Source organism: Girardinichthys multiradiatus, chromosome 1 (genome assembly GCF_021462225.1).
Source record: "Girardinichthys multiradiatus isolate DD_20200921_A chromosome 1, DD_fGirMul_XY1, whole genome shotgun sequence".
NCBI lineage: Eukaryota > Metazoa > Chordata > Actinopteri > Cyprinodontiformes > Goodeidae > Girardinichthys > Girardinichthys multiradiatus.
Window position 1 is genome coordinate 20,316,998 of NC_061794.1, and position 20,022 is coordinate 20,337,019.

The window sequence follows — 20,022 nt, forward strand, 5'->3', positions numbered from 1 at the left end:
CATATGAAACCAGCCAATAGCCTGTTACCATTTTGAGTCCCGTGACAGTGACTTAGCTGGGCTTTGTTTTAAGCAACACATTTTATTTAGGGGGACTATTTTATTTGTAATAAAGATGCCTGTTGGAAATCTGTATGGAAATTATTAAAAAAATTATTTACATGTTCTAAACTACTGCTGATATTTGTCAACCATAATAAAGAGCTCAGTTTTATTATTAGAAAACCATTAAGTAGCCTAATACAGAAAATTAGAACACACGAAATACAGGCAGGAATTATTATCATTAGTATTATTAATACAAAGAAGAAGGGTTTTATCTACACCTGTAGCAGACGGCTTACATCCTACATATATTCCTCTGACCAATGTTGCTTTATATGCGCATTTTTAAATCAAATTACAAATTAGGGGGCAGCACACCTGTTATTATTTTGACAACTCAATCTAATATGGTATTAGCTTGTAGCTACCCAAAGCTATGGACCCTGAACCCACTATGCAGGTTCGGGTTACTGTATGGTCGTTTAAACCACCATAAAAACATTCAATACAAAATATTGTTTGCAGCGTTCTGGGGTTGAAATTTTGATTGTGTCGCTGGACAGGGATGGGCATCATCACCCCGCTGGTACCACCGGGGGCACATCACCCCCCCCCCCCCCCCTTTCACATCCACACATCGTCACACACGGCCCAGACACACACACACACACACACACACAGGCACACATCCACGCGCGGTGAATTTCAGCCCGGCCATGGCTCCCTGGTAGATGCTCAAAGCGGCTGTTGTCAGAGCGAATTAAATCTCCCCCCTTTCCTCTGCTCTCCTCTGCTCCGCTTGCTGGTTCTCCTCCTGACCTCACTTGCCTCCGCTCGGGCTTTTCAATATTTTATTCAGGATTCCTGCGCTGTCTTCTTCTACATGGCTACATCAGATGGACTAGACGGCTGTCTGCAGCGAGGCAGATCTCAAAGTGACCCGAACATACTCACGGAACCGGGCATCGATTTGGCTGACGGCACAGGTAAAGATGAACTTGGCATTCTTATGGTTATTTTTAACATTTATTTAGAATTTAGCCGTGTGCTTATATGCTTTATTTCTTAACGATGGAAAGATGGTCTTATACCCGCTGGGATGTCACAACAGCAAGGACAATTAGCGCTATGCTTCCAACGCTGGATGTAGAGTATTGACTGAAACAGTGAATCGTTGCGCTGCAAATTGAAAATTAATGTGCCATATCAGCGTCTCTGAACGGCTGCTATGGCTGCACGCCTTGCCACATTATTATAAAGACGCCTGTAGCTCGCTGACGTGGATGCAAGCAGTGGGCTATTTAGGCTGTTTAATATTATATTGATGTGTGAAGCTTTCACTTATTGGCGGATTTTTGGCTGCAAACAGCCTCCCTGGTTAGGGCATGTTTGGTAGTATCACCAAATCCGCATGCATGTGTGGTCCATGATGCCAGGCTAAGCGTATTTGTTGTCTTATCTCAGCCTATGCTGCCGCGCTGTCGGTATTATGGGGAGGAAACATGGGTCTTGGCTTTAGGGTTTAACACAGTTTAAAGCTGCACATGCACATCTTATATTAGGATACCGAAACCTCTGGCTCTAAATATTGACAGCACTCACAACCCCACCCCCCTTTATTACTTCCCCCATACTGAAGTGATGACTGGTCAATGCCAGGCTGCACACGTGATGCAAGCCATAGATGGAGATACTCCCCTCAAATCAGGCTATAATTTTAAAGACAATATTGGGTACTGCTTCCAACATGGAGTCATTGTTTGTTTCCCTGGGGCCTGTTAGTCATCCTCTTGAATGTGGCATAGGGCTAATGAAATGATCTTTCATTAATAACAAATAACCAGTGGTGCTCTGCACTTCTATTGCAGATAAGGTGCTTCCCCCTTCAGCTTCCCATTCTTAATTTGTCCATATAACTCCTCTGAAAATGCATGGATTGATTTTTACGTAAGCGTGAGGCTATTTATGGTCAATTCATGTGGGCTTGGAAAGGGCTCATTGTTTCCTCCCACACGTGGTGAGTTTTACGCACATGAAGAATGCTTGAGTGGATGATTCAGAAAAAAATGCCATGTCTTTTCACCTTTCGACTCATTTCTAATGAAGCCAGCTTGTTCACACCTGGCTGCACTCATCAGCTGCCCGCAGAACATTTTTAATGGACCACTGGCTGAATTCGGCCCTCCCAAGGATGGTTTAATTCACACGTAGGTGAATGTGATGATGTCACAGCAGGTCTTTGACACACCTGAATAAACAACACAGCAGCTTGGCAGATCCGCCACACAAGTGACAAGAGCTGAAGCCATCAGCGTGCAGTGAAATCAGCCTTTAAAGACAACAATATATAAAAAGGGGAGAATAAATAAAATTATGACAGCAAAGTACAGCGTCAGTGTCTGGTGGTCCAAAGTACACAACATGGCCCAGCCCTCCTTTGTATCAGATCATCACTGCACCAATGTCTGGGGCACAGGTCTTTGCCAAAGGATTACTTTGGCAAAGACTGCCTTTTTCTCATTTTACAGTGGCTCATGCAGCTGCAGAGGAGAGGCTGACACTGTATTCATCCCCTGACTCAACACTGACGAGAAGAGTCAATAGAGACAAGTAACAGCTGAACATCCCACAGAATCTGAGCAATGTTGTCTTAGAAAGAGATAACAGAAGACTTCCACTGAGAAGTCTCCAATAGTCTAATTCTACTTATCTATCATTTACTGAGAATGCCATTTTTAGTTCAGTGGGTTTATATACTCACTGGCCACTTTAAGAGGTACACTAGTTCAATTGCTTGTTAACACTAATAGCAAATTAGCCAATCAGATGCCATGGAATCAGAGTGCACTAAGACATGTTGACATGGTAGAGACAGGTTTACAGAGGATGGTCAGTAGCTCAAATAAGCGCTTGTTAAAACCAAGGTATGCAGAATACCACCTAGTACTGTCAAACCTTGAAGTAGATGGGCTGCAGAAGATCACATCAGGTGTCACTCCTGTCAGCTAAGAACAGGAACCTAAGGCTACAATTCACAAAGGTTCAAGAAAATTTTATAATAATAGATAGGAAATATGTTACCTGATCCAAAAGCTCCTGATTTTAGCTGCAATGTTAAAATGGTAGGATTAGATTTTGGTGTAAACAACATGAAAGCAGGAATCTTGCATCGTATCACTGGTTTACGCCGCTGGTGTAATGGCGTAAGGCATATTTTCATGGCACACGTTAGGTCCCTTAGTACCAATTGAGTGTCATTTAAATGCCCTCTCCTCACTGCTTATTGTTGCTGACCATGTGCATCCCTTTATAACCACAATGTATTCTGATCTCTACCGCCAGCAATACAAAGCACCATGTCATGAAGCTCCAAGCATCTCAAGCCAGTTTCTTGAACATGACAATGCGTTCTCTGTATTTCAGTGGATATTATCATGTCAATATGGACCATATTCTGGTTCATATCTCTGAAGTCTTGCTGAATCTATGCCAAGAAGGATTTAGGAACTTATGTAGGCAAAAGCAATTTAACCTGGTATTAGTTGGATGCACCTAATAAAGTGGCCAGTGAGTGTATGATCAAAAGAAAGGTTTTCAGTGTACTATACAGAAAAAGACCAAAATGGTCAATTCAAATTTCACATTGTTCAATTTTGGAAATCCTCATTTACCTATAACTTTCTGTCAATATAGATGTAGCACTGTTATAAATTGTTTAGTCACTACATTTAGACAGCCACCTTTCAGAGTCCCCTGCTAACAAAACGCCACTTTCACTCTAAGCTCCACTTTGTCATTGCAGAGTGAGGACCAAGGTAATGGGGTGGAGAGGACATCTTGAAGCTTTGCAGACAGAAAATCTGTCCAGGGGAGGATTTTTCCTTTCTGTTGTTTTTATTCTGTGAAATAGCTCAGCTGTCCTACAGAAAGCTGAACATAGCTAGATGATCACAAACAAATACTTCAGAACAAGAAGTGTGGACAAAGTTTCAAAGACACAACAAGACCAGAGATATCAACTGTAATTTCAAATAAATACAAAACATGACTTGATAAAAATCAAAATCCTATATATATTGCCATTATTTTTATTATTGAGTAATTAATTTAATAACAGTCCAAGAAGTTTTATTGTTTTCTATGTTTGTGTAGCTGTGGCCCTACATCTGTTAATGAAGCTTGAGAATGATAATGATGAATTATGTTCAAAGGAAAAACACATTTTTTAACAAGTCATTTAGTTTCCCATAGTCTTGTAAAGTCTGGAAAAGTATGTTATGTGCTTTTTTCATTTTTCCACACCTGGGAGGCATAGAAAAGGTTTCCAGATTTCATTCTTTAAAAGACAGAAATCAGAATTTCCCTCACTCATTCAAGAAATAATCGCCACTGTATTTTTTTAATGGTGTTTCAGCTAATACAAAAAGCATTAAACGGATATTTTAAACAAACAGAAAAGGGGTTTAAGGGTCACAAACCATGACTGAAGGACTCAAGGTAAGTATTTAATGCTTAAATGTCCAGAACGTCCCCTCCTTGAACCGCCACCTTAACGTAGTGGAGGGGTTTGAGTGCTCGAACAATCCTAGAGGCTATGTTGTCTGGGGCTTAAACGCCCTGGTAGGGTCTCTCATGGCAAACAGGGTCTGGGTGACGGGTCAGACTAAGAGCAGTTGTTCAGTTGTTCAACATTTTGTGGCAGTTGGGGTCAGGGCCTCTGGACTGGCAGACCGGGGTGGTGGTCCCCTTTCATAAGAAGGGTGACCAGAGGGTTCCAACTATAGGGGGATCACACTCCTCAGTCTCCCTGGTAAGGCCTAAGCCAGGGTATTGGAGAGGAGAGTCCGGCCGATAGTTGAACCTCGGATTCAGGAGGAGCAGCGTTGTTTTCGTCCTGGCTGTGGAACACTGGACCAGCTCTACACCCTCTGCAGGGTACTCGAGGGTTCATAGGAGTTTGCCCAACCGGTCCACATGTGTTTTGTGGACCTGGAGAAGGCATTTGAGTGTGTCCCTCGTGGTGCCCTGTGGGGGGTGCTCCAGGAGTATGGGGTCGGGGGCCCTTTATTAGGGGCCATTTGTTTGAACTGGTCATTGGTGAAACCAGTATAAACATCTTAGAGCTGATGTCAAAAGAGTTTTGGCAAACTGCAGATGTAGCATAAGCCCCCTCGAAAATCAGATTGTTACAGTCTTATGAACAATGGACCATTCTCCTATCCTACCAAAAGCAGGATGTAACGTAAGAGCAGCATATTTGAGATGAAGAAGAAGAAGTAGAGGAAAATCAAAATAAGAGCGCAACTCTAAAGATAAATGAGTTTGAAAATGTCTCGTGTGGCTACATGGAGTAGTGAAGAAATGCAGATGCACTAATACATTTGAAAACCAAAGTAGCAACAGAAACCTTGGTGAGACTGACTTTCTTCTTCTTGATTTGTTTCTTTTCGATCAGTGTAATACTGCCACTGAAACAATCCGTTGCAACTGCATGACTTTGTTTGGTCAAGTCTAAGAAATCTTTGTGTGAAAGCAACCCGGCCAACTGCAGGTGTGAATATTCTCACTTTTACTGATCCTTGAATCGGACCAAGAGTGTAAATGCGCCTTAAATATAAGGTTGTCCCAGTATCAAAAAATGCATTGAAATAGCTCCGTTTAGCATTTTTTCACAAATAAAAAAGTTCTCATAAGTTTGACCAGTTTAAGAATTTTAGATTTTAAATAAGATTAATTAGTCCAGATTCCATTAAAGACTTGACTGGACATGCATACGGGCAATGTACAACCCATTCAGGGCACAACTGACATAATAATTTTTATTTGTATTTGCCAAGTGCTAGTGCCACCCCCTTGGCCATGCCACCCTGGGAGCTGAGCCATATCACCCAAATCAAAACTTACAAATGTTTTTGACGGCGACTGCCTCCCCTCAGATTAGAGCAATGTCTTATTCATAAATCCTCTGTTACAGTCAGGCGTTGATCAGTAAATATGAGTCAGCCTTATATAACATGCTCACTGTTTAGCTTCTTAAAAATATAGAAATAATAATTTATACAAAATAGGATTAGTGACACAAAATACCTTACGTAACATTAATTTCAAACGCAGTTTGAAATTTTAATGAGTTGCGTTAGGGTAAAAACATTATAATTGGACTTTGTTAAGTCTCATTGCAGGATGTGCAACACGTAAATATTTGCTTTTCAGTAAATTATCTTTTCAATAACATCTAGTAGAGCCTTGCCAGTAGAGATGCCTAGCTGAAGAAGTGGAGCTGAACAAGACAAACGAAAAGTCATTTAATCAGAAATTGTAACACTAACCTGATAGCACCACCATGCAGGAAAATATTTTCTTGTCTGCCCTGTAATGATGCATTAAAGTACCTTTAATGATGTTGAAAAGACAGGTAGAAAAACTGGAATTACTGCAGTAAAGTGGTCTTCTCTGCTATTGAGAATAAAGTCTTATTCTTAGCTAAAGAGACACTCAGTCCAGAGGAAAAAAGTCAAGGTCCATCTACTTGCAACACTTAATTTTACCTACTGCTTGAATTACAGTATTCATATGTGGTATATGAGTGAAAGTATTTTATAATTATTATTTTATTTATTTTTTTTGCTTTTAAGCGTAGTAGATAGTACTGTACAGAAACTGATTCGTAAGACTTATAGCTTTGCTTAAAAATATCTGTACCCCCTGAACGTTTTTGTGTTTTTTTCCTATTATGACAAGGGAGAATATGAAAGTCCAACATAAAGTGGTGGATAAGTCTGGAAAATTTTATTCTGATACCCCTTAAATAAAATCCAGTGCAACCAATTACCTTCAGAAGTAATTCTCTGATTAATTAGAGCCCACTAGTGTGTGATTTTAATATAATTTAGGGATGTTATGTGAAGCCATCAGAGGTTCTTTACAGAACATTAATGAACAAACAATATGATGACCAATCAACTTAGCAGACAGGTCAAGGAGAAAGTCTGGGAGAAAATTAAAGCAGAGTTAGGTTATAATGTCATTGTAACAGCCTTGAAATGGAACTAAACCCCAAATCAACCTTTTTTGAACATTGACTGTATAAACTGGACCTTAATGGTATTATCTTTATGTTACTGTGCAATTTTTCATTTTCATGTAAACTTGTTTAATTCCGCAATATTTGTCCTAAAACAGTATTAGTGCTGCCCTCTTTTGGTTGAACGGCAGTTACTGCAGTTGAATTTTCCTATTGGTCAGTACAGCTTGGTACATGTCTATGTCACAGCCCTGTGTTCAGGTATAACACCATCTCGCTCAGAAACGCCCCCATAGCGAGTCAGGATTTGGAATTGCGAGTATTGATCAAACTGTTCTTTGCATTATACCTTCAACCATACGCTTTACATGAGATAATATAAATTACAGGTAAATGTAAACTTTCTGAAAGTTTGTTACTGCTTTCAATGTCACCTCATGTTAGCAATGATGCTGCTATCACTTTACCACTCAGGTAAAACTGGACCCGTTCTGTCCTCCACTGCCTCAGCAGAGCCTGCTTGGGGCATTGCTGAATCAACGCCTTGAGCCAGCGGCTTGAACTGATAAGGTTCAGGCCCGCTGGGCTCCATAAAACCTCCCTTAGCCTCCAGTGACAAGGGGATGGAAAAGGTCTCTCCGTGGCGAAGCTACCAGCATCGCTCTGGCCATTCTCGTCTTCCTGACCACATTACCGCTTAACACCCTCCATTCATCCTCATACTTGGCCGTACCCCTCCGTGTCTCTTGGCACTGCCCATTTTCATGGCATTTTTCAAAATCTGTCTGGGGCAGTGGCGATTGCTCTAAGACTGCAAGGGAAGCTCAGCTTCCCCTAAAATGTCAAAAAACAAGTGATTAAATATATACTGTTGTGTGTACATGTCATTGACTAAATATGCGCAACAATGCGCTCAACTTTTGTTCAGATTCAGCTTCTTATCACTGGTAACGACGCAGCTTTCCTCTCACTCATTCCCGCAGTTTCACAGTCCTTTAAACAGTGAGTTCAATAGCAAAGCAAAAATGCTGGGCTTTGTCCCGCCCATCTAACGCTCAGCGTCTCTCGGGGTCTATGGGGCAGTGGGCCGGCCTCGGCTGGCCCAGACACTCAGCTTCTGCATGATGATTGGATGATCTGTCTGAGGCTGAATCCCTTTTTGATTGACAGCGAAATGAGCAAATCAGCGATCTTGAAATGAGCTTCCCCTCCTTGAAAGACCAGCATGCGCCACTGGTCTGGGGGTAGCGTTATGCTTTCACATCGGGTTTAGTTTCACTTTAAACATCTGCTCATTAATCAATCCATGCTCAATAGATGTTTCAAAAAAGGAAAAGCTGCAAACCTACCAAGATTTGGCCAACCATTTAAACTGACAGGCCATGCAAGGAGAGGATTAATCAGAGACACAATCAAATGACCTCATGGTAACTATGGAGGAGCTGCAGAGATCCACATCTTAAGTGGATGATTTCCATCTGTTCACATGAAACTGTTATTCGTACACACAACAATTTGGCTTTTATGGCACAGTGGCAAGAAAAAAAGGTATTGATGGATTGATGGCAGAAAACCATAAAAAGTCCTGTTTGCCGTTTGCCACAAGCTGTGTAGGGGACACAATAAACATGTGGAAGAACTGGCTTTGGTCAGATGAGATAAAAATGTACTCTTATGGTCTGCATGCAAAATACTATGTGTGTAGAAAAACCTCTTAATACAGATCACCCTGAAAACATTATGTCAATGGTGAAACATGATGATATGATCGTTTAGATTTTATGGGAAAGTAGTTGCGACGAAATACAGGGCAATTCTGGAAAAAAGTCTTTTTAGATGCTACAAAACACTTTAAACCAGGTCAGACCCTAAAAATAGAGCCAGAGCTACAGTAGAATGGTTTAGATCAAAGCATATTCATGTGTTAAGAGGGCACAATCAAAGTCCAGACCGTTATCCAGCAAGCAAATCCAGCAAAATTGAAAAACTGATGTTCACAGACACTTAATGAAGCCGCACACACATTTTGACAAGAAATATCAATCCTCATAGTATCTGAATAGGCCTGTGCCACTACACAAGTCTAATTAAGACTTTAATGTTTCGTGGCAAAGCTGTAATCCACAATGGAGTCATGACCTCCTCATCACAGTCAGCTTTGAGGAAACTGAGAATCAGTCAAGACCACTTGCTACAAGTAGCCACTGGTGAGCTATTCAGTCTGTCATCCATGAGAAGAAGAAAAGTATTCAGTGACGTAGAGTCTACAAGTAGCATCTTGGTTGTCAAATAAATACTTACAGAAAAGTACACCCACCCAAAGTGAAGTTGTAATAGTCGATCTAAAGGGATCATTTTCCTATCCTATGACTTTGTCATGTTGCGTGACAGCAATAGGAAATTGGCACTGAAAAGTAAAGGGAGGTCAGAAAAAATCTCAAACTGCACTAAATTAGTCAAAGCGGGACACAAATCTCATTCCCTACTTTTTTCTACTACAAAAGAGTAAACACTGAGAACTTGCTGAAGCGCACCGGTACAACAAGAAGAAATACTGCGGCAGTATGGCTTAGATATTTGTAACAATCTTGAAATGGAGAGGAGCAACATCAAGAGTTGCATCAGAAATTAAAACGATGCCAGATTAACAAAAGTTCACCTGCCGTAGTGTTGACACACAGGAAGGGGTTGGTGGGGTTTCACAAAGCAACTGCTATCTGCTCCATTTTTTTACTACTGTCTTGCCTGTCCTTCTGGCTTTATTTCTGCACCAGAACCACAGATTGCACTTAATACACAGATGCAGAAGCAACCAAAAGGTCCAGCAGGTGCAAACAATTGTCTGCTGTTTTTGTATCAGGTTGCACTTGACTTTTCTTCAGCCACAAACTAAGCAGGTGCAGAAGTAATCGAAGACAGAGAGAAACAAATATTTACTGATGATGTCCAGAAACCGACCTGATGAGACACTCCTCAAAACCTTAAGAAGAAAATCTAACTGTATTGGAGAGTAATCATATAAGGAATAGCATAAGTCATTAGGTAAGAAATGCTTCATTCTGTTAACTGATTTACTCAAAGATAAAATGCATTGATTTCTTTTAAAAATGTATCAGATTGCAAATTTAGTAGATACAGTGTAAATGAATATACTGTATTAGTTTGCTATCAGCAGGTGGTATTTTTTCACTTAAATCAGACTTGTTGGAATTTTACAGACTGATGTTATCAATATGTTGCATAAATTAAAGGACAGGAACTTATCAACATTAGTTAAATTCTCTTTTTGAACCTTTTTTTTAAACTAATATAGTTTTTCCATGCATAACTATAGGAACATTTGTTGGTGTAAGAATTTAATTGCCAAATGTCCTTATGATATATATTTTATAAAAACACTTCTATTGACTTTAGATGAGGGATTTCTAAGAGCAATTTACGATTCAATACATATTTTGGTTTCACTCCATCTTCCAGCTGTCTAAACAAAAAAAAACTGAAATTTAGCATATTTCTAGTTTTCTTCCATTTAGTAAAGGTCAAAGAAAAGTGTTCAGCACTGTCTGCTGTGACTCATATTGGGGCCTGGCAATCCTGACATATGAGTGTGACTTATTGAAGTAGGTGAGAATGTATTATTTGATATTGATGTTCAACCTGCCAAAATAGGTCTTCAGAGAATATAATTCATGTTTTACTGCAAAATTAATGACCTGTTTTATGTTTTCTGTTGGTATCATTCCATTTAGCTCTCAATAACATTTGATCAATTTCCCTTTTTTAGCCCTTGTGCTTTGTGTAGATGTTTCCAACAATCATTTTTTTATGTATTTTCCCAATCTATAAATTTGTTAAGCCTAAACTCAAAATAAATGTTAGAGATTTGCATAACACATCACCACCTTTAATATGTGTCCTTTGTCTAGTAACCAGTGCAGCAATTCTAGGGTTAGGTACTTATTGTGTCATTTATGGTTATTTTCAAAAACAGTTAGCATGATAAGAATTATTCAGCCTTTAATAATAATGGTAAACTCCAATCAATTATTTACCTAAAAAAAATTTTAGTACCCAAACATTTTAGTATGATTGGGATTTTTTTTTTCTGTTAACCTTTTTCCACTGTTGGTTCCATGAAACCATCAATAAATGCTCCGTTAATCATAATTTGATTGAATCCAGTTTTTATGTCCTGTTTAGCAAGAAAGTTGTTCGTTATTGTTGAAGTAGAGTAGTAACGTTCTCTTTCTGATGATACCTAAGTTTTATTTTAAGAATAGCATTTGTGTTTGAGAGGCTCTGGCAGTATGCAGTGATTAATTTACAGTTAAAAACAGGAATGAAATATCAGATTAAATAACACAAAATATTGTGGTAGAGGTTTTCAGCCCAAATCATCAATTCCTGATAGATTCATACAGTAAATCAGAGGAAAACAGTCATTTTGCAGGCAGCATTGTCTTACAAGTTAATGAGTTTTGAAGTTTTCTCCTCATGGTGTCTTGTGATCATCAACACTAAATGCTTGAGTGTTTTAATTAATATAACTGAAAACCCTCAAATTTATCACCTGACTGATTTCACTGTTCTGTTGCCAGTAAGGCCAGTGGAAAAGCTGTAATTCCTCTCTGTAAAAAATAAGAAATCCTCCACATTGAAGTTAAGACGCCACTTTGGGCTCTGTTCTGTTTGGATTCCTCGCTGTCCTCCTGTCGCCTGTGAAAAATGACAACAACCAATGTCCCACATAACACCAGCTCCATGTGGACGCGAAACAGATTAAGGTTTGACAAGCCATGTGTTGCTGTGGTTGTATGTATGCACACACCTGCAAGTCTATGTGCTTTTCTAACTTGTGAATCCATCTCCACAAGAATAAAAAAAAAAAAAAAAAACAGGTACATGTTAACACTCAAAATGTGCTAGACGATAACAGACAGACAGTAAAACAGAAAACGCTTGGCGCACAAAGACCTCAGCAGCCCTGAACACCTGGTAGATTCCCTGGTGTAAAAGAAACATGAAATGCAGCTATTTAGCCTCTAAAGGTTTAAGTTAAATGAAGTTCAAGAAATTGCAAACTGCCCGATTTGAAGGGTAAACTCCTTCGAGCATTGAGTGCGGATCAGTGGAGGCACATTTTGCAAAATGGCAGGAGAAAAGGACAGGAAACTGAATGAGTGAGCCAGAGATGAGATGGAGAGAAGGAAATGAGGAGGTGGGAGCTGTTTTTGAAAGAAAGCAAAGATCTTATCCTAATTGCAAGCTAGCTGCAGCAAGATTTTAGATGGTCTATAGGACAGCAGGAACAATGAGGCAGTGGAGATGTTGGTCTTGTGTTCTTAAGGCTGCAGGAGCTTCAGGACTTGGGCTCTCTTTAAGGATCCTAATGAAAATTTAGGAAGCAGTTCAACAGAGAAACCGACAATTTTTTCATTAATTTTCTTCTGTTCTTATCCTTTTAAACTACTGTGCCTAGCCTTTGAAGCTTTTTCACAATTCTTTAACCGCAACCACAAATATCAATATATTTTATTGGGATTTTATGTGATGGGTCAGCATAACGTACGATGCTAAGTGCAAGGAATATGATAAATGGTTTGCACCTGGTTGAGACTGGGGGAGAGATTTGAAACTTGAAAATCACAGTTCACATTCGCACTTCAACAAATCTGACTGAACTTGAGCTGGATTGCTAAGAAGAATGACCCGAAAACATCAGTCTCAAATCTGGAAGAGAAATACCCTAAAAGACTTGCAGCTGTAACTGGATCGAAAGGGGTGCTGAATACAAATGTATGTCAAACTTTCAGATTCTTGTTAGGAAAAAAACAAATTGAAAGCCATGTATCATTTTGCTTAACTTCAAAATTATATGCCAATATTTGTGGGTCTGCCACATATAATCCCAATAAAATACATGAAGCCTGTTGGTGTAGTGTCACAAAATATGAAAAGAAGTTTAAGTTTCATCTTAGTGTATTCAGTCAAAGTTGAATAAAGACTAATTTGCACCAAAAGTGCTCCTGAAAAACATTTAAGTAGAAAATCAAATCTTATAAAAGACAAAATGAAACATACCAATAGACAAATGATGTATTTTCTGCTAATGCTAATTTGAATTTTGATCAGCATAATCCTAAGGAAAATAGAAATCCTGTTAATAGCCTTAGTGGAGAAAAACCAAAGTTTCAAAAGCACAATGGTTGGGGTGTGGCTCATGGTGCAGAGGTAGAGCACGCGACCCGTACAGAGGTCTCAGTCCTCGTCGCGGCTGTCCCAGGTTTGAGTACTGGTCTGGTGATGTTTGCTGCATGTCTTCCCCCCTCTCTCCAAAAATAAAGGCCACTAGTGCCGCAAAACACAATATTTTGAAAAAGCCCAACAGTTTGAAGTGACTGAAGCGATGCACAGATAAAGCACAAAACATTTAATTAAGGAATAGGAAGTAAAGAGGAAGCCAATGCCACTGAAAAACTTTCACACATACACACAGATGGAGAAGTCCATAACTATAAAGCAACACTAAACTCATTGGGCCTGCTGAATATATCCTCCAAGAACATAAACAATCATTTCTCAACCATAATTTTACAGTTTTCAAATAAATTTTTTACATCATGTTTTTTTCTATTTTTTGCCTGATAATAAAACTAAAAATCTATTCTCATTTTCTCCATTGATGTGTTCATATGCCAGATTAGTAGTGTAAAATATTGATAATCAATAAGCTATTGTTTTATTTTATTTTTATTTACTGTTGTTCTTTATACCACACATACATACGATCTGTTTTCTTGTCAAATAAAAAAACAAGAAAAATAAGTTTAAAAAAACTATTTTGAAACATGTTTATGCTTCACTCTCTATTTCACACACCAGGTGCACCCATATGCCAGCACTGGATGTCCACAGTCGTCCTTTTTATAGATTTTTAGGTTGTCCAGTCATTGTCCCTACTTAGCTCAGAAGCTTGCATTGAAATTTGACTTTTTTAAGCTAACACATCCTGTGCAAATTTAGTCCTGAACAAGATGCTGAAAGTGGGTCTTGATATGCTTGTTTGATCAACCCTAACCCCCTTTTAACCACATTCAATTATCAACTGACATCTTTATCTAAACATTTCTTATATCTGATTTTTGTCCCACATTCATGCATTGTTTAGATAAAAAGGCAAAGTAATGTTCAGTTATATTTTGCCTGCAGGGAAATGTCATACTGATGCTATTAGGCTTGTCTCTAAATTTTACAACAGAAAGTCTCCAGGAGGTGATGGCGCTTTATTGAGTTGCAAAATAAAAAATCAGTAATAATGCAATTTACTGCAAAATAAAATTACCACACTTACACCAACCTCAAAATAGATGCCTGAATGTTCCTATATTTTACACAAACACCAGAAATATGATGTATTGCACCTTCACATCTCTTCATAGCCTCAGCATGTTTCTCTCCTTTTAAATCTGCCACACTGAGTCAAATAAAGCTGCAAGGCTAGAAGAAATTTCTCTGCCTCATCAAAGCTGAACACTTTTGTCTATAACCAAAAAAGAAACAATAGAAGACAGGCAAAGAGTAGGGAAGAAAGCTACTAATGAACACGGTAAAGTAAAAAGAACATTGATAGGGGCTGTTACGACTAAGTTTTGTGTCACAGAACTTGAGAGACAGTGAAACGTGGTTTAAGGCCTTTGTGTTTATGTGTAAAAACCACTTACAGTGCAGTGTTACTGAGAGGTTCTTTCAGGCCATCTCTGGAGCTAGAAAATGAAATACATAATGTACCCAGATCGGATAACAGCACAAGAAGGAATACACTCATAAAATGAAATGAATTGAGACTTTTCATTGAAATGTTACACTGACTGTGTCTGAGTTGTGAAGATGAAGGAGAGGGAAGGATAGAGAGACTCTGGCTGTATTCACTATATATCACTCATTCACAAGCAGCTTGCTATTTTAACTACATGTTTGAATGAGGCTAAGAAGCTACAGTGTTTAAACCCACCTTTCAACAGACAGGCCTTAAAAGTGATACAAACAGATTGACACAAAAAGCACAAAATTTGGTTGACAAAAAGGCAGCACTTTCCATTCCTTTGGTATACCTGTTTAATCTGTGCCCATCTCCAGGGGTCGTTGGGAACAGGTCAGAAAAACAGTTTCAAAACTAAAATGTTTCTGTGGCAAAAAAAAATCATATTTTCATGTTGTTATGAAATTGTATTATAATAGTAATTATATGAAATCAAAAAACACTCTAGACAGTGTTTCATATGGCTTATGATGGGCCATCATTTGAAATTATTTAGGTATAATAATTATGAAATGCAGTATACATTGCCCTTCACACTCAAAGGCTACATATTATCTGGAAAAGATGTGTAAAAAACCTAATCTCACACTAAAACATTTAGAAAACGTCAACGTTTAACTTAAGTACATTGACACTTTTATGAATGCCTAAACATTCCTATAAAATGATTAAAATTAATAAAAATCAAAAATTCTTTAATTTTCTTTAAGTTGATCAGAGAGCCTTGGAAGGTGAAAACAATGTCAATACCTCATAGCTATTCTTCAAAATGGGAAAGATAATAAAACATGCTGCACATTTTATGTAGATGTGTTGATCTTCATAGGTCAGGAAATGTCTACAGCAGGGGTCTCCACATCCAAGCCTGTGATAAAGGATAGAAGATTTCTAAAGAGGAGGTAAAAGTTATCCCCACATCTCACCATTGGAGAACCTAAATAAAGAGTGATATCATGCAATCACAAGGTTTCCATGATGACCTTTAAACACTGTCTACATACCGACCAGTTGTTAGGGAGACATCCAAAGACGAAACCTTTTCTCTTCATCACAAACAAAAACATGTGTTGTTTACTGAAGCGATAAAAACATGGATGTGGTAAGATCACACTAAGACTGAACTTTTTTGGTAACAAACACACCTTTGGTTTGTTTTAAAATGAATGATGAATATGTGCAAAAACACATTTTGCTCTTTGTTAAGTATGGTGAATGGTGTCTGGTGCTCTGGACCCATTCCTCTCCCAAAGCCTAAGAGAACATTGTTAAAGTGCATTGCATCATGAAATGTTTGACATACCCGGAGATTTAAAAATCTGTTGCTATCTGCCAAAACATGGAAAATGACCATTATCGGGTCTTTTAGTATGATAATGAACCTAAACACATAGCTAAATTTGCAAGCTTGTAAATTGTTATGAGACAATACTAAGTGCTGCCCTGGTAGTAAGGAGTGTTGCACAAAATGCATTGGGTTGTTTTTTCCCACTGAGCAATTGCTCTTAAGCTAAAGGTTGAAACTTTCAGTGTGAATGTTGTGCTACTCCATTAAAATATGAATTTACACAGTATGCAGACAAATGATCATTAATAGTATTTTTCTTTACCAGCTTTATTGTTCAAGTTGAGTTCTTGAATATATGGAGACAGTCTTACTATTTTCATTACATATTCAGTTTTTATACCTGTCAACAGTATGGAGATAACAGGAAAGGAATGTACATGATTGCTGCCTAAAACTCTACTTTCAATAAAATGCTCCACCATGTTTTGTATCAGGTTTTGTCAGTAAAAATCGACAGAGTAAAAGCAGGGACAGGACCGTTTCTGATATTCCACGATGACATATTTAAACTAGGCTATCCTGCTGCCTAATGATCATAACATTTTTATCCAGTTAGCCAAAATTAGCAGCAGTGAATTTAACTAATCCTTGGATCCTTGTAGAGGTTGTTATCACATACCAGTGATTTGTAACACAACTTTGATTTTTAGACTACTTACTTAAGTTAAAAATCACCCATTTGCCAAAAAATATATGTAATCTGAAAAGGTGGTCATTAATTTTTCTTAAAAATCCTAGTAATGTATTTATAATTCAAGAGTCTAAGAATGAAAAGTTTGAAATAGTAAATATTTCTCTATCTCTTCTGAAAGTGTAAGCCTGACCTCAGTTTCAGTAATGGTCTTCTGTTCTTGTTAAAAAGCTAATTTCTGAGAACAAGATTAAAGCCAAATAATTTAAACTACCAAAAATAGCAAGCTAAAGGACCATAGTTAAACAGGGTGTAGAGAGGGAGTGGTTTGGGTTTTGCTTCAGCACCGTGGACAGCTCCAACCGTTCCACTGCAACAGGCTGCTGAAGCGTGCAGAGCCGTGGTCTGTGTACTGATAAGTCTGTCCTGGATCGCAGATGCCTTGACTCATCCTGGCCCTTGATCTGCTGGGAAACATGCACAGTTTTTTTTCTCTTCTTTTGCATCAATGACACATTAACAAGGAAAGTACAATGTGCAGATCTGGGCACAATATCCAATTTAATCATTTCATATACAGCATCTTTTCCAAGAGAGCAGATCCAATCCCAAACTGATTTAAGAGTTTTGCTTTCATCAGTTAAACTATCAGATAATATATTGTTGATAATAGCATTATTACACGAGCAGCAAAAGTAAAATGTGTTTAAGTAGACCAGAGAAAATCTCTTCCAGACATTTAACATGTCTGCCCATCGCCCCATTGAGCTTTTACTGCACATTTTACTGCAGGACTGATTCAAGTTTCAGAAAAGCTTTTTTTTATTCCAGACAAGTTACAAAACAAATCTTGAGATATTGTGATCCTGTTTGGTATTTGAATAAATTGTATTGTAAAAAAATAAAAGTTAATTCTCAAGCAGTGCATGATTAGATGTAACTTTATTATGATATACGTAGCTTCTCACTATACTGCATTGAAGTTCACTCAAGGAGAAAAAAGTATGATTGCGGAAAAATAGGAAAAAAAGTATTTGAATCTCAAACAAAACATGGCTCCAGACTTGGTGAAGAAGCATTTGTAGACATTTTCTGTAGCTGCTCACCAGCTTTGCACACATCAAAGGAGGAATTTGGCATGTTCCTCTTTACAGAAAATCTAAATCCTTTAGGGTTCTTGGCTGCAACTCAAAGCTTCAACTTCTTCCACAGATTTTCTACAAGATTGATGTTTTTAGACTTGCTAGGCCTCTTAGTGGTGTGTTTCTGACCAATGCCATGCTAGGAATTGCATCCATGACCCGTGTACAGATTTCTACATGAGAGAGGAAGGATTTTTGTAGCTCTTTGGTCATGCTTATGATGGAAGAAGTCTGAATAGAAGAATTAGATTTTGCTGACATCAGTACCGATTTACTGATTGTTCTGTATGTAACATGGGTACATAACCAATGTATGGGAGCCAACATTTTGGCTCGTTGGAAGGGTGTACATTTTATCACAGAAAGTCATGCAAACTAATTGTTACCTTGCATGTAATGCATTTTCTTCTTTTGGATTATGTTCCATCAATCTACGTTATGTTGGACCTACTATACATTTGGAGACTGTTTATTTGCATTTCAATGGTATAGTAAGAAATGTAGCTTTATTAAACTCATTGCATTGGCCTCCTATGCATTTGAGGATGTAGCATGCACAGTTTGATCAGCAGCTAAGCCAGACTGCCACTTTTCACCCTTCGCTTTTCCGCCACAATTTCATGGTGTTTTAGACAAAAGGCATTGTCATTTTGTTCTTTCTATTGAGTAGAAATTTGCTCTGGGGGAAATATGTGTGATTTGGTAAGATACAAGCCGATTGGAGTTTCCCAGTCTGAATTCCAACTTTTGTGGGTATTTCTGTTTATTTTTCTGACGTTCCAGCTTCTGAATTCAAATGTATCACATGCAGCAGTAAATGTGTTCCCAAAGGCTTAATGACCATTTAATTACAGGGTGCAAAAGGTTCATTTACAGCATCCACACATCAATGACAGAGAAAAAGCTGCTGGCTAATCATTCTCCTGGTCCTGCATAGGTCTGGATAAATACAGATCTTCTAAAAAATAAAATGAGGCATTCTTTTTTTAACTCAGCTTTGGGATTCCCTAGAGAAGTTGCAGCTTTGCCCACTCTACTGTATTCCCTGTTCTAGTACGAGTCATTGCTCAGGCTTTTAAATAATGTTATTTATAATGGGTCCTGCGTGGTTCTGTATTTGAGGGAATCCAAATGTAAGCGGGATCCTTGCTCTGTGGAAACTTGCTTTAAAACAGCAGTGCTAACAGTTGTGGATTTCTCCTTTCCCTATACACCTTGCACTGCCTTGTGCTCTTCTCTCTTTAGATCAGTTTTACTGCAGGCAAGCTATCAGCTTCGTCACCAAGTGTTGACACTAAAACGTCTTAGAAATTCTACATTGCAGTCTGTGAATATTTACTGGCTCTCTTTACATCTCTTATGAACACACAGATTTTACTTTAAGAATTATTTCAGCCCCGACTCAAACCGGTGGAAATAACAGCAATAAAATACACAGCACTGCTTACCCACCTGACTCTGCTACTCGAGTCTATTAACAGCCTTCTTAACCCCCACTCCACTCCAGAAACTCTGGTTGCTTTTATGAAGACATGGCTTCTCACATTTAAATCAGCTGTTATTTTCATACCATAGCTTTTTTGTTGCTGTGAAATTGTCTAACACGAGGCTTCCTGATGCTTTTGAGCCAGCTGCCAAACAGAGTCATTTATGATCACACCATCACAGTAAAGAGGATTTGCAACATGCATGTCTGAAGATATAAAAGGAACTGATTGTGTTGGTGTGAATCCTACACTTTAATGTGATTGACTACAGAACATTACACAGTATAAGGATGAACCAGGACTTCCATTACCTGATTAGGCGGAGCTTTCTGACAGAACAGACTAAAAGTTTTACTTTTGGGAGAGCAGGGCTTAAAACATTAGGATTGGAAATCATCCTGCACATCTTGACAGATCTCCCCCCTCTCCTGGCAGTTGCTGTTCAGGGGCAGTTAGGATTTTTTTTTCTTTCTAGGCTTTCCCTGCTGTGTGGGCTACAGGAAAACCACTTTTAGTCTTAACATTGTCA

At 38.5% G+C, this 20,022-nt stretch overlaps 1 protein-coding gene across 2 annotated transcripts in view; it reads left to right on the forward strand.

Annotated features, from left to right (window-relative positions):
* Positions 1-713: 713 nt before the first annotated feature.
* The window catches only part of phactr3a (phosphatase and actin regulator 3a), a 43,676-nt gene continuing 24,367 nt past the window's right edge, over positions 714-20,022 (forward strand). For both annotated transcript variants that reach the window (XM_047372747.1, XM_047372756.1), the window contains exon 1: positions 714-1,031. In XM_047372747.1, the coding sequence (XP_047228703.1) occupies positions 929-1,031 (103 nt within the window). In that variant the 5' untranslated portion in view covers positions 714-928. The remainder of the gene's footprint in view (positions 1,032-20,022) is intronic.